The sequence below is a fragment of the Chelonoidis abingdonii genome, chromosome 11 (assembly GCF_003597395.2).
Source record: "Chelonoidis abingdonii isolate Lonesome George chromosome 11, CheloAbing_2.0, whole genome shotgun sequence".
In the NCBI taxonomy this organism is placed as follows: Eukaryota; Metazoa; Chordata; order Testudines; family Testudinidae; genus Chelonoidis; species Chelonoidis abingdonii.
The window spans coordinates 9,135,017-9,147,799 of record NC_133779.1 but is presented as its reverse complement, the minus strand read 5'-3'; the positions used below and the strand labels follow the sequence as shown (position 1 = coordinate 9,147,799).

At 49.4% G+C, this 12,783-nt stretch overlaps 2 protein-coding genes and 1 long non-coding RNA gene across 3 annotated transcripts in view; 2 read left to right on the top strand and 1 right to left on the bottom strand.

Annotated features, from left to right (window-relative positions):
- Positions 1-12,783, bottom strand: part of LOC116824027 (uncharacterized) — a 124,465-nt gene that overhangs the window by 29,383 nt on the left and 82,299 nt on the right. The window lies entirely within an intron of this gene.
- LOC116824028 (uncharacterized) overlaps positions 4,122-12,783 on the top strand; it is a 131,761-nt gene continuing 123,099 nt past the window's right edge. Inside the window, 1 exon segment of the mRNA XM_075071429.1 lies at positions 4,122-4,247. Coding sequence (XP_074927530.1) covers positions 4,142-4,247 — 106 coding nt within the window. The 5' untranslated portion in view covers positions 4,122-4,141.
- Positions 6,078-8,667, top strand: LOC142047589 (uncharacterized). Its single transcript, XR_012656884.1, has 2 exons — positions 6,078-6,210; positions 8,217-8,667. It is a non-coding gene; the product is annotated as an uncharacterized LOC142047589 (long non-coding RNA).

The following is a 12,783-nucleotide window of genomic DNA, read 5'->3' as shown; positions in this document are numbered from 1 at the left end:
TCTCTCCGATGTGGGCATTCCACCATTTTATTCGGGCAGCGATTTGCCCTTGTTAGGTGGGAAATTGTGCCCTGGGTCATTCCCCAGAACGTGGCTGCCCTGGAGTGGGGCTGGGAGGAGATGCCTGTTCTCTGCCAGGGTGGGAAGGAGGGCATGTGTCCCCATGGGGACGTCCAGACCCCGGTTCCCATCCCACTTGCTGCCCCCTAAAACTACCACACAGTTGCCCTCAGCACCAGTTCTAGTCACCTGCCCATTCCCCACTGCTGCCCCTCTCCTTACTCAACCCAGGGACCTTCCAGTCCCCCTTCCTCTTGCCCTTTTAAAGCAGTTCCTCAAGGGCTCCCTGCTGCCATGTCAATGGTGGCAGAGGGGGACTCATCACTTTCTGTATATGTAATTGATAGTAATAATAAAATCAGTCCAACAATCCCCTTTTTCCCTCTAGTATTTAATAGCAATAGAAAACCCCCTCAGATCTTGGTGTTTTTCCTCTCATGTTATCAATTGCTTAGCTTGTGATAATGTAGTCTCTGCAAATACTGAAAAAGTTGTTAAAATACTCTAACATTTGCCTCAACTTTCTCTCGACTTGTCTATTTTAAGTGAATATCCCTGAGTTTTTCCTGCTCTAAATTATAAAAATACTAAAAAAAAAAAAAATCTGCAGATTTACAAACCTTTTTGCAGATTCTTGAATATGGGATACAAAATGTTTCCAAATGTTACCATTCCACTGAGTTCACATTTACAAAATATTGATGTGAAATACATCTCAGATTTTACCTCATCTCAAAGCAACTGATTACTAAAATCCTCTGATGTTCCACTTGTCCTCTCACTAATTTGCCAAAAATGGAACAAAACTCCTCAGATTTCCACCCGCCTTTCTTTCATTAGCTGAAACATTGATCTCAAATCGCAGGTTTGCCTCTTCTATCGTCATCATCAAAGTTCAATTAAAAATCTCTCTTAGGTTGGGCCTGTTCCCATGTCTCTCAAATCCAGCAACTTCTCCTCATTGGAGGACTTTATTGGCCGAGTCGATTCTCCATCTTGGTTGTTGCAGGGTTAATTGCCTAGTGATCATACTTTTCCCTCTCTCCTTTTGAGAATCATTTCCTTTCTCCTTTATCTCTTGTTAAAAATCTTTGCTGATGAAAGAGACCAGCCACAACATTTAATACCCATCAAATCCAGAGGCCTCCCTCTTGTGGGGATCGAGTGGTCCCAGCTGGTAACAGAAGAGTTGGCTGGACCTTTTATTTTCTCCAGCTTTGGCATGGGATGATGAGGTCTCGTCTGAGTGGCAGTGTGAGTCCAGAATATCCCAAACCCCATTACAAATAGTTTCTGAGGGGTTGCTTTCCCGGCAGTGTTCAGATGTTGCACGTCTGGGGTGGATCCACGTGGCTATATTTACTAGTCGACAGGCATGGAAAATCCCACCTATTTTGGCCTCCATGTCTTCCATTATCCTGTTAAAAAAACCATCCCCGCAGGGCTTCCCTCGTGCCTGTGTTGAACTGCCAGCAGGGGGTAGTGATAACATTTGATCCACTTATCACACACTGTGAGGTAACACTGTTGGCTGGTGCGGGAGGGGGGGGGATTTGTGTGCACGGAGATTGCAACTGGAGGTGAAGGGGCATTGTGATAGGGGGAGTCCTCTGGGTGGCTGGGCAGGGAGTACCCATGTCAGGCTGGTGGGTTCTGGAGGTTTGGGGTTTTGGGGTGGTGGTTCTGATGTGCCCAGCCCTGAGGCTTTGGGTCCTGGAGGTGGGTATTGTTGGGGGCCTGGTGGCTGCAGAACTGCGGGGGTGGGAGGATGTCTCTTAGGGAGGTGGAGCAGGGGGCTAGAGGGTGCCTGGTGCTGTGCCAAGGGCTCTGTCTGGGCTTCCCCCATTGACTCCTTTTGGGATCCCCAGAACTAGGTTGGGGATGCCAGGCAAGCAGAGAGAGGGGGCCCCACTGTAAAGCATCAGAGGGTCCCACTGGGGGGAGGAGGAGGCTCCAGGTGAATGGCATGGCAGATCCTACTGGAGGTCAGGTGGGGGTCCAGACAGGAAATGAGGGAATCCCAGACGGGCAGTGAGGGACTGTTTCTAGTGGGGTGTCCCTGGCTTCTTGGGGTTCTTGGTGGGGGGAACTCTTTGGTATTCCCAACCTGGCAGTCATGGTCTGGTGGGGATTCCCTGGCCAATGGGGGTTTAATGGTTATCTGGGTCCCCTGGCTAGGGACTCGGGGCTGTGTCCCAGGGAATATCTGGTGGGCCCCTACCTGGGCTGTGTCAGGGGCCTTTGGCTGGGGGGTGTCTGGGGACCCTGACTGTAGGCTCTGGGGACTGCTCTTTATCACGCTCCTTCTCTCTGATCAGCTTGTCCCAGCATCCTAGCTCCAAGCACTGCCTGGCAATCCCTGGCCAGGCCCAGTCTCCGTGATAACTTTCTATCCACGTATCAAACACTGTGAAGTGGAATCACAGATTTTGCTTTTCTCCTCTCTTGAAAACTGCAGGAACTTCTGCTTCCACTGGGAAAATTCGTCCCCCACCGCCCCCATTCTTGTCCTACTTCTAGTGGATGAGGGAAGTGAGAAGGTGGTTAGCACTGCCACACAATGGTCTCTTCCACAGTATACTGGACTTACTCTTTCTGAAATCTGGTTTCATTGAGACCATTGTTAATCCAGAGTCACTGTATGGAAAGACAAGGAGTGACTTCAGAAGCACAGTGGGGCAAATGAATTTCTCCTGGTGAGGAGGGGCTCTCATTAGCTGCTCTCCCCCGTGAGCTAAAGGAGGGAAGGCTGCTCAAACGCTCTGTCCCTCTCTGCTCAGGATATTGGGGTTCAGCTTCCTGAGTCAGATGCTGCAGCCTCCATTGCAATCTGGGAGACCAGGCTTAGCAGCTGCTACTCCCCCAGCAGGGGGTTTTGTGCGGGGAAGTGACCTTAATTTGAGCTTCTTCTCTACTCGGCCCAGGAGATGACTTTCTCCAGCTGGTACTAGCCCCCTAGGGCAGCCCTGGGCCCTGTTAATACTAAATTCTGAACCAGAGACTCCAGGTAATTGGAAGAAACCAAGGGAAAATGCTGGGGTCTGGCATTAAAACTCTACACAAAAAGCCTCCCCCCCACATACACGGTTATTTCTCCTCCCATTAGCAATTACAGGAGCAAATGCAGCCATGGGGGAGCAAACAGCCAGGAATGGAACTTTCCTATCAGGTGGGCAAGGAGAGGGGACAGGGAAAAGGAGATAGAAGGAGAAAGAGATTGAAAGGGGCAATGGGAGAGAAGAGTTTGAAAGAGATGTGAAGATCTCTAACCTGCCCAGACAGATGTATTACTGCACCCTGGGTAGAGTCATTTTCCTGTGGACAAGATGAGGCTCAGACAGAGGAAAACTCAGTTTCTGACTCCATATCCCTCCTGCTGGGGTGTGGCTACCCTGGGGTCAGTGTCAGAGGGAATGGTTGAAAGTGACTCCTTTGCTTCTGCTCTTTTCTAGCCATGTGTTCAAAGACTTAGTTATCGGATGTGGGAAGGGAGAAGGGAGGTTAAAAAAGTCTCTGTGAGCTTAGCCTGGCAAGAGGGCAAACCTGCTGGGAGTTGTTTAATAAGTGGCCTAGAGTCTGGGAACAGACCCATGAGGTTCAATGGTGGAAATGCCCTAATTTTTTAACAAAAAATAACCCACCTACATGGGGCTGGGAAAACTGACCAGATTTATAGCGCTGGAGCCTAACCAGTGGCTGCTGTGAGATATGAAGGGGGCACCCACTAGTCAGGCTTAGGGGAGATTCCCCTCCCTTCATCTCCAGCTCCTCCCAATGAGGAGGGTGTTGGGCTTCCTACCAGGGAGCTCTTCCTGGACTCTGCTAGTGGCTCCACTTCCTGTATCCGTCCGTGGCTAGTAGGTGTGTGATGGATCTGCTGGGAGAGACAAGGGGCTCTCCCATCTCCTCACCCTGTCATTTCCTGGATGCTCTGAGTGGGGTGGGGTGAGATTCTGTTGACTGCGAGCCACTCGAGCTTCTGTTTGGCTCCTCTCCCACATGAAGAGTGGGGCTGTGAGTGGTGCAGCAGGTACTGAGTGTTGGGCTCTTGATCTTTCAGGGGTCGGTGGCCTTCGACCAAATGGCTGTGTATTTCACCACAGAACTGGGGGCTCTGCTGGACCCCACTCAGAGAGCCCTCTACAGAGATGTCATGCAGGAGAACTATGAGAATGTGACCTCACTGGGTAAGGGTTACTGTCCCCTCAGTTCTTGGAAAGGGAAATGAAGAGTTAAGGTTCACACCAGCCCCACAATGCCATCTCTCCTCTGTCCTGTTTCAGCATCACCCCAATATGCCAGTGACACACACACTACCAGAGACCCTCCCCTGATGCAGAACACTTTGGGAACAGAGCACAGGAGCCGTATCGCACAGTGTCAAATAACTCCTGTTTGCATAAGTAAAGATGGGGGTTAGGTTCGGCATAATGAACAGAAGCTTCCCACCCCAGACCTTCTCTCAAACCCTGAGCCTTCTTTACCCAAACCAGAATTTGCTTGGAGTGTAACAGGCAGGCTGCAGGAGTCAGAGCTGCCGGTCCAGGGTTACTTATCACACAGACACTCAGTGCATCCTTGAATGCTGGCCCGGGGTATCCAGAAAGGGGAGCTCCAGCAGCAGAATGTTGAATGGCAAAGCTACAAAATGAGCTCAAACTAGCTATGGGAATAAAGGGAAACAAGAAGACTTTTTATCAATATATTAGAAGCAAGAGAACAAAGGAACAAGGCAGGTAGGCCCACAGCTCAGTTGAGGAGGGAGAAATAGTAACAGGAAACTTGGAAATGCAAGATTTTAATGACTTCTTTGTTTCAGATCTCACTGAGAAGTATGAGGAATGTCTAACATGTGAAATGCTTTATGGGAAGGGGGTAGGTTTAGAAAGATAAAATAAAAAAAGAACAAGTTAAAAATCACTTAGAAAAGTTAGATCCCTCCAAGTCACCGGGCCCTATGAATAGCCATCCTAGAAACTCAAGGAGCTAATAGAGGCGGTATCATGAGCCTCTAGCCTATTAATCTTTGGAAAATCATGGGAGACGGGAGAAGATTCCAGAAGACTGAAAAGGGCAAATAGTGCCCATCTATAAAAAAGGAATAAAAACCAACCCAGGAAACTACAGATCAGTTAGTTTAACTTCTGTGGGCAGTAACTGGAGCAAGTAATTTAAAGAAACAATCTGCAAACACTTGGAAGGTGTAAGGTGATAGGGAAATAGCACATGGATTTGTAAAGCAACAGAATTGTGTCAAACCGATCTATAGGCTTTTCTTGATAGGAAACGAGTCTTGTGGATAAGTGGAGATAGCGTGAGATGTCGTATACCTAGACTTCAGAAGCATTTATGATACAGTCTCTCATGATAATTACTTATCGATAAACTAGGCAAATACAATTTAGATGGGGCTACCTATAGGTGGGGAATAACTGGCTGGATAACCGTACTCAGAGAGTAGTTATTAATGGTTCCTAATCCTGCTTTGGAAGATATAACAAGTGGGGTCCATAGGCGTCATGTTTTGGCCGGCTCTGCTTCAATATCTTTGTCAACGATTAGATGTTTGGCATACGAAATACGGTTTATTAAGTTTGCAGATGATTACCAACTGGAGGATTGCAACTGCTTTGAGAACAGGGTCATAATTCAAATGATCTGGACAAATTGGAGAAATGGTTGAGGTAAACCGGATGAAGTTAATAAAGACAAATGCAAAGTGTTCCATTTAGGAAGGAACAATCAGTTTCACACATACAGAATGGGAAGAGACTGTCTAGGAAGGAGTATGACAAGAAAGGGATCTAGGGGTCATAGTGACCACAAACTAAATATGAGTTAACATTGTGATACTGTTGCAAAAAGAGCAAATTTAATTCTGGATGCATTAACAGGTGTGTTGTGACAAGACACGAGAGTCATTCTTCCGCTCTACTGTGCACTGGTTAGGCCTCAACTGGAGTATTGTGTCTAGTTCTGGGCACCACGCATTTCAGAAAGACGTGGAGAATTTGGAGAGGGTCCAGAGAAGAGCAACAAGAATGATTAAAGGTCTTGAGAACATGACCTATGAAGGAAAGGTGAAAGAACTGGGTTTCTTTAGTCTGAAAAAGAGAAAGACCTGAGAGGGAACATGATAGCAGTTTTCAGGTACCTAAAAGGGTGTCATCAGAGGAGGGAGAAAACTTGTTCACCTTAGCCTCTAAGGATAAGAAAGAGAGCAATGGGCTTAAACTGCAGCAAGGGAGGTTTAGGTTGGACATTAGGAAAAAGCTCCTAACTGTCAGGGTAGTTAAACACTGGAATAAATTGCCTAGGGAGGTTGTGGAATCTCCATCTCTGGAGATATTTAAGAGTAGGTTAGATAAATGTCTATTAGTGATGGTCTAGACAGTATTTGTTCCTGCCATGAGGGCAGGGGACTGGACTCGATGACCTCTCGAGGTCCTTTCCAGTCCTAGAGTCTATGAATCTCACCCAGGGTTACATATGACACAATTCCTCACTGCTCTGGATTGCACCCCAGCATGTGAAAATGGCTTAGGTTGATAGTCCCACTTCTTGAGACATGGAGAGTCTTGCTGCGCTATCACTGTGTGTAATGGCCACAATCTCTCTTCTCTTCTGGCTCTATTCCTTAAGTCACATGACCTGATTCTTATTTTTCACATTCTGCTTTTCCAGACTAATTAGAGTCTGTTGCCCCTGAATTATAGCTTCTAATTTCCCAGTGTTCTGCACACCCAGGGATTTTCCTGCTCCCTCCCATTACACTGGACTCACTAGATTCCCTAGTAGAGGAGAACGGCCACACTGGGCCTAACCAAAGGTCCATCTAGCCCAGTGCCCTGTCTTCTGACAGTGCCTAATGCCAGGCATCCCAGAGGGAATGAACAGTGATTAATCTGCTGTCACTCATTCACATCTTATGGCAAACAGAGGTTAGGGACACCATCCCTGCCCATACTAGCTAATAGCATCCAAATTGTGCATCGAAACCACGAAATGAGCTACAAATGCAATAAAAAATCAGATATTCAATGGTTTAACGTATGGACCAGGGGGGCACCAAAGACACTTCTTGCCTGAGATGCCACTTGGTCTAGAGGAGACTCTTTCAGGGAAAGCAGGAGTTAGTGTCACATGCCTATTTTCAGGCTGCAATCTGTGGGCACCCTGCTCTGTGGGAGGGATCGTGGTAGCCCAGACTCAGGGCTGGAACAGGTCCCTGATTGAGGGGGTGGCTGCATGGTTTACAGTGCTCTGATGTCTCAGACAATGTGTCTCTCCCAAAGCCTCAGATCTACGTCCCCAGAAGGCTCCTGCGCTGCCTCCGCTCCTCTCACAGTCTATAGCCAGGAGCAGCATCAAGGGTCAGAGATGAGCCATAGGGCACTAGGTGGAGGGCAGAGGCTTCAGGAGGAAAACCAGCACCCAAAGCAGAGGGAGATATGAGGTTTTTTCTCTTTTCTTAGCCACGTGCTATAGCTCCGAGAGCTCTTTGAAATGCCTCCCCTCCCACAGCCTGGGAAAGGGGAAGGAGTCTCAGGTTCTAGCTTGATTTGAATGAGGATCACTGGACCCTAGAACCATTCACTGCCCTTTCCTAGGGAAATCTGTGATGCACAGAAGGGGGCTGAGATAACTGCTGACAGGAGTCAGGAATTGCTCCCCTGGAACAGCAGCAGTATTGGGCAGCTGGAAATCTCACCAAAGGAGCAGAAGCCTTGATTGTTTCAGACATAGATGTCCCAGGTACTGCATGGGAGGTTTAAGTTTGTTTCTGGGCAATAGCAGTGAGAGTTTTATTGCCTCAATATTTGAGTAGACAAATTCAGGCCCAAACTGTGTGTGGTGGGGAGGCTGATGGCGGTTTCCTTGGTTCCCTGCCTGTCATGTGGGGGACGAGGACTTGAGTCCCTGAGGAAAAAGCTGGGATTTTGACACCAAGTGCATGTCTGGAGCACAATTAAAAACCCACAGCTGCCCCAGGCTGGTTTGGTTTCGTTGTTTTCCCTGATAAATTGCAGAGGGTTCAGAGAAGAGCCATAGGAATGATTTAAGGCTTGAGCAGGGAGAGAATTTTAAAAACAAACCCAACCTTTCTTGCTCCTGCCGGCTGTGATTGCTGAAGACTTTTTCCTTGTCTTCTCCAGGGTCTGTCTTCTGCCAGATTCTCAGCAAGTCAGGCTGCCCTGCAGACTATGGCAGAGCAGTTTGGTAATAGGCTGCAGGACTCACCACGTAAGAGTGCAGCTGCTGTAGCACCTTGACTGATCATGGGCCAAATCGTGCAGCCCTGGCAGGCCAGGATAACCTCCCACTGATGACAAAGGGAATTGAGCCTTTGTAACTAGCTGCTGGTACTTGAGGTCTCAGCTATGGCTTAAACTGGGGGCAAATGCAGCTTCATCTGAAGAAGTGAATGATGTAAGTGAAAGAGCAAAACTGGCCCTGGGAAGCTGCTGCCGTCTCATCACCACAGCTGGAAGGGAGAAAAGGAAACACTCTCTAAAGTGCTGGGAGCAGCCCTGAGAAAAGGAAGTTTGTCAGTGTGGTCAGTAGCAATAAATGTGAAATGATGGAGTGCTTTCTCCTCTGTGCCGACAGGTTTGAATTGTGTTACTTTACTGTGAGATAAAGCTTTAAAACGTCCTACTCTAATTTCAGGATGGGTCTGTAACTATAATTGGTCTCTGTGGGAAGTGGCCTCTAGATAGTGATCTTTGGGCAGAGCTGGCTGAAGAGCCTTCCTACTAACCGGGAGATCCTAGCTTGGCCTCCCAGTTCTTCCGTGCTGAACCTGGCTTGTCTGTCAGGCTCCCTTTTTTGTATCTCTTCTCATAAAAAGAAAAGACCTCACTGTGCAATCCTTGGAAGTGCTTGTCTGAGACACAGAGAATCTTCCTTGCAGCTAAGTCATGAAATGTGTTAAATGGTAAATCTGGAGCTGATGGAAAGGTTACCATGACTCAGAGTTGAGCTGAAGTTGCTGTGACTGAAACGCAGAGCACTAATCAGTATATGATCACTGCAACTTGTTGAGAAGAACATGTTAGAAGCTCTCTGTCAACTAAGCTGTGTCTTTCCGTGCACAGAGCCAGACAGCAAAAAGTCTGCAAGTCTTGAAGGAAATGGGGAACGTCTGCACTTTGGAATTTGAAGATGTTGTCTTGGACCATCAAGTAGAATGGATGAAAACGGGCCCTTGAGGAAGGCACCATGGCTTAGCTGGCTAAAGCACCTGTCCTGCAAACATGAGATCCTGGCTTCAACTCCCAGTGGTCCCTTGTTCTACAGCTTTTGTCTCCTCTGCTAACATTTTCCTGTATCTTCCTAGGAAACAGAAGAGACCTCCCTTGGTAATCCAAGTAATTACTTGTGAAGGAAAAGGCTTCTTTCCAGAGGAGTGTTGGAGAGAATCAAATCCTCAGTCTAGAGTTGATGAAAAGGCTATTGGCATTGGCAAGGAGGTTGCTCCGATTACAATTTGCTGACAGGAGAGCCTGTGTTGTACGCCCATGCGATTTGCTGGGGCCATCTGTGCACAGAGACCCTTTAGAGAGTTCTCTGCAGGGGCTGCAGGAAATGGAGAATTACTGTCTTTTCACCTTTCATGTTGTTGTTGTTGATGAAACATGGAGCAGTTATGGTAGAAGTCCCAGAGATTGGTACTGTCAAGGTTTCTTCCCCACTCTGAACTTTAGGGTACAGATGTGGGGACCTGCATGAGAACCTCTCGGCTTAATTGCTAACTTAGATCTGGTTTTACTGCCACCACCCAAATCCTTTAAGAGTTATTTGGGAAACTCTGTCTACCTTCCCCCCAGACTATCTTCGTCCCAGTAGCCTTGGGAGACTTCTCCACCAAGTGCCTGGTGAACACCGATCCAAACCCTTGGATCTTAAAACAAGAAGAAATTAACCATTCCCCCTCCTTTCCCCCCACCAATTCCTGGTGAGTTCAGATCCAATCCCCTTGGATCTTCAACCAGCAAAAACCAATCAGGTTCTTAAAAAAGAAGGCTTTAATTAAAGAAAGAAAGGTAAATATCATCTCTGTAAAATCAGGATGGAAAATAACTTTACAGAGTAATCAGATTTATAGAGCCAGTAGGAACCCCGCACCAGGTTCCAAAGTTAAGCAAACAGAGGTAAATCTCTTAGGAAAAGACATTTACAAGTTGAGAAACAAAGATAACTACACGCCTTGCCTGGCTGTTACTTACATTTCGATATGAGAGACTGGTTCAGAAAGATTGGAGAGCATGGATTGATGCTTGTTCCTCTTAGTCCCAAGAGTGAACAACCCAAAAAACAAAGAGAACAAACAAAATTACCAAGATTTGAAAGTATCTTGTCCCTTATTGGTCTTTGGTCAGGTGTCAGCCAGGTTACCTGAGCTCTTAACCCTTTACAGTAAAGGATTTTGGTGTCTCTGGCCAGGAGGGTTTTATAGTATTGTACACAGGAGGCTGTTCCTTCCTTTATAGTTATGACAGGTACCGTGGCAGAGTTGCCAAGAGACCTTCTGATAAAGAGAGATTCAGGATCCAGCTCCAGTGCTGCCTTCTGAACTATGTCCTCTTGTCACCTTTTGGTCACTTCTTGTTAACGGAGAAGCCCGTCTCTGACTAGCCATACAAATGCTTGCAAAAGAATGGGTCTATTTGCTGACAAGTGTCAAAAGGAGGCATTGGATAAACATGGATACAAGGTCAAAGTCTCTGTAACTCATCTTGCATGTGCAGCTGTTGAGCTACAAGGCAGAGCACTAAGCACAATATTACCAGCTGGTCACAGCAGGGTTCTCTGGGATGTACCATGGTTCCACCACACAAACTGTGGACTGCTCTGTCCTCTTATCTCTGCAGCCTGGGCTGTGTCTTACAATGCTGCACTAGTGAGGAGCAGCAAAACCCCTCCCGATGCTGTGATCACTCAGTCAACAACACACAGCAACGCACCCAACTAAGTGGCGTGAATGGTCTATTCAGGGTCGGCTCTAGGCACCAGCCCTCCAAAGCATGTGCTTGGGGAGCACTTTCTAAGGGCGCACTCTGACCCCACTTTTTGTAAGCCAAGAGGGGCTCCCAGAGTTTGTGAGGAGCCGGGGAGGGAGGGAAGGAGGGAGGCAGTGTCGTCTGGAGCCCAGCCCGAGGTGCGGCAGCAGCGAGAAGGGCTCCCAGAGTCAGGGCCACCTGGAGGGGGAGCAAGTGGGGCAATTTTCCCCAGGTCCCGGGCCCCGCAGGGGCCCCCACGAGTATGTCGGAGGCTCCCCCTGCCTCCATCTTCCCTCATCCCCCGGTGTCTCAGCTGGTAAGGGGGCGAGGCTGCGAGCTGCAGCCGAGCGGCGGGAACTCAGGCCCCCCTGGAGAAACCACTCCGCTGCAGCCCTGTCCGGGACAGGGGGTAAGCGGCATGGTAAGGGGCCAGAGCTGGGCACCCTCCCGACCCCATCCGCCCCAGCCCTGACCCCCAGCTCCGAGCCCAGCCCCTCTGAGCCGGGCACCTCCCGACCCCATCCCCATCCACCCTTCCAGCCCTGATTCCCAGCTCTGAGCCCAGCCCCTCTGAGCTGGGCACCCCCTCGACCCTATACCCCCCACAACCCAGACCCCCAGCTCTGAGCCCAGCCTCTCTGAGCCAGACACCCCCCAGCCCCATTCTCCCCACAGTCCTGACCCCCAGCTCTTGAGCCCAGCCCCTCTGAGCCAGGCACCCCTGACCCCATCCCCCTCAGCCCTGACTCCCACCTCCAAGCCCAGCCCCTCTGAGCTTGGCACCCCTCTGACCCCACAGCCCAGACCCCCAGCTACGAGCCCAGCCTCTCTGAGCTGGGCACCCCTGACACCATCCCCCTCAGCCCTGACCCCCAGCTCTGAGACCAGCCCCTCTAAGCTGGGTACCCCTCCGATCCCATCAACCACAGCCCTGAACCCCAGCTATGAGCCCAGCCCCTGTGAGCTGGGCACCCCCAACCGAGAGCCCAGCTCTCCACCCAGCCCTGGGCAACAGCAGCACCACCCCCAGGCAGCGACAGCCCATTGGTACCAACCATCACCCAGCGACAGCCCATTATGTAATTGCAAACACATAACTACCAGTAAAGCATTTAATGTTTTTAAACAATGTATTTAGTGTATTTTCAAATTATTACAAACTAATTTTTTAATGTATTTCACTGGTTATTTTTTACATTTCCAAATACATGTTGCTATAGTATTGCCATTTTTTTTATGGAAGGGGCCCCCGAAATTGCTTTTCCCCAGGCCCCCTGAATACTCTGGGTGGCCCTGTCCAGAGTGTGTGAGGAACCAGGGAGGGAGGGAAAAGGGGTCCCCTGGAGCTGAACCCCAGCTGAGGTGGTGGCGAGAGGGGCTCCCGGAGTGTCTGAGGTGGTGAGCGGCCGGCTGGGCTTGTCTGTGCTGAGCAGGTAGCCCCGCAGCTGGAGATCCTCACCTTCCCACCCACCGAGGCTGGGCCAGGGCGCCGTGAGGCTGAAGAGCAGCAGGTCCATGGAGCTCTCCATGTCCTCATCCGCCAGCATGTCAGGGGTGAGGGTGGTGAGCACGAACTGATCCACCCTGGCCACCAGCAGTACCATGAAGCCCAGGGAGGGAGCCATGTTCTCCGCGCCACCCCACCCTGCAGCCGCACCGCCACCTAGAAGTGCTTCTGCTCCACGCTGCCCAGCAGCTCCACCGGTGATGTGAGGATGAC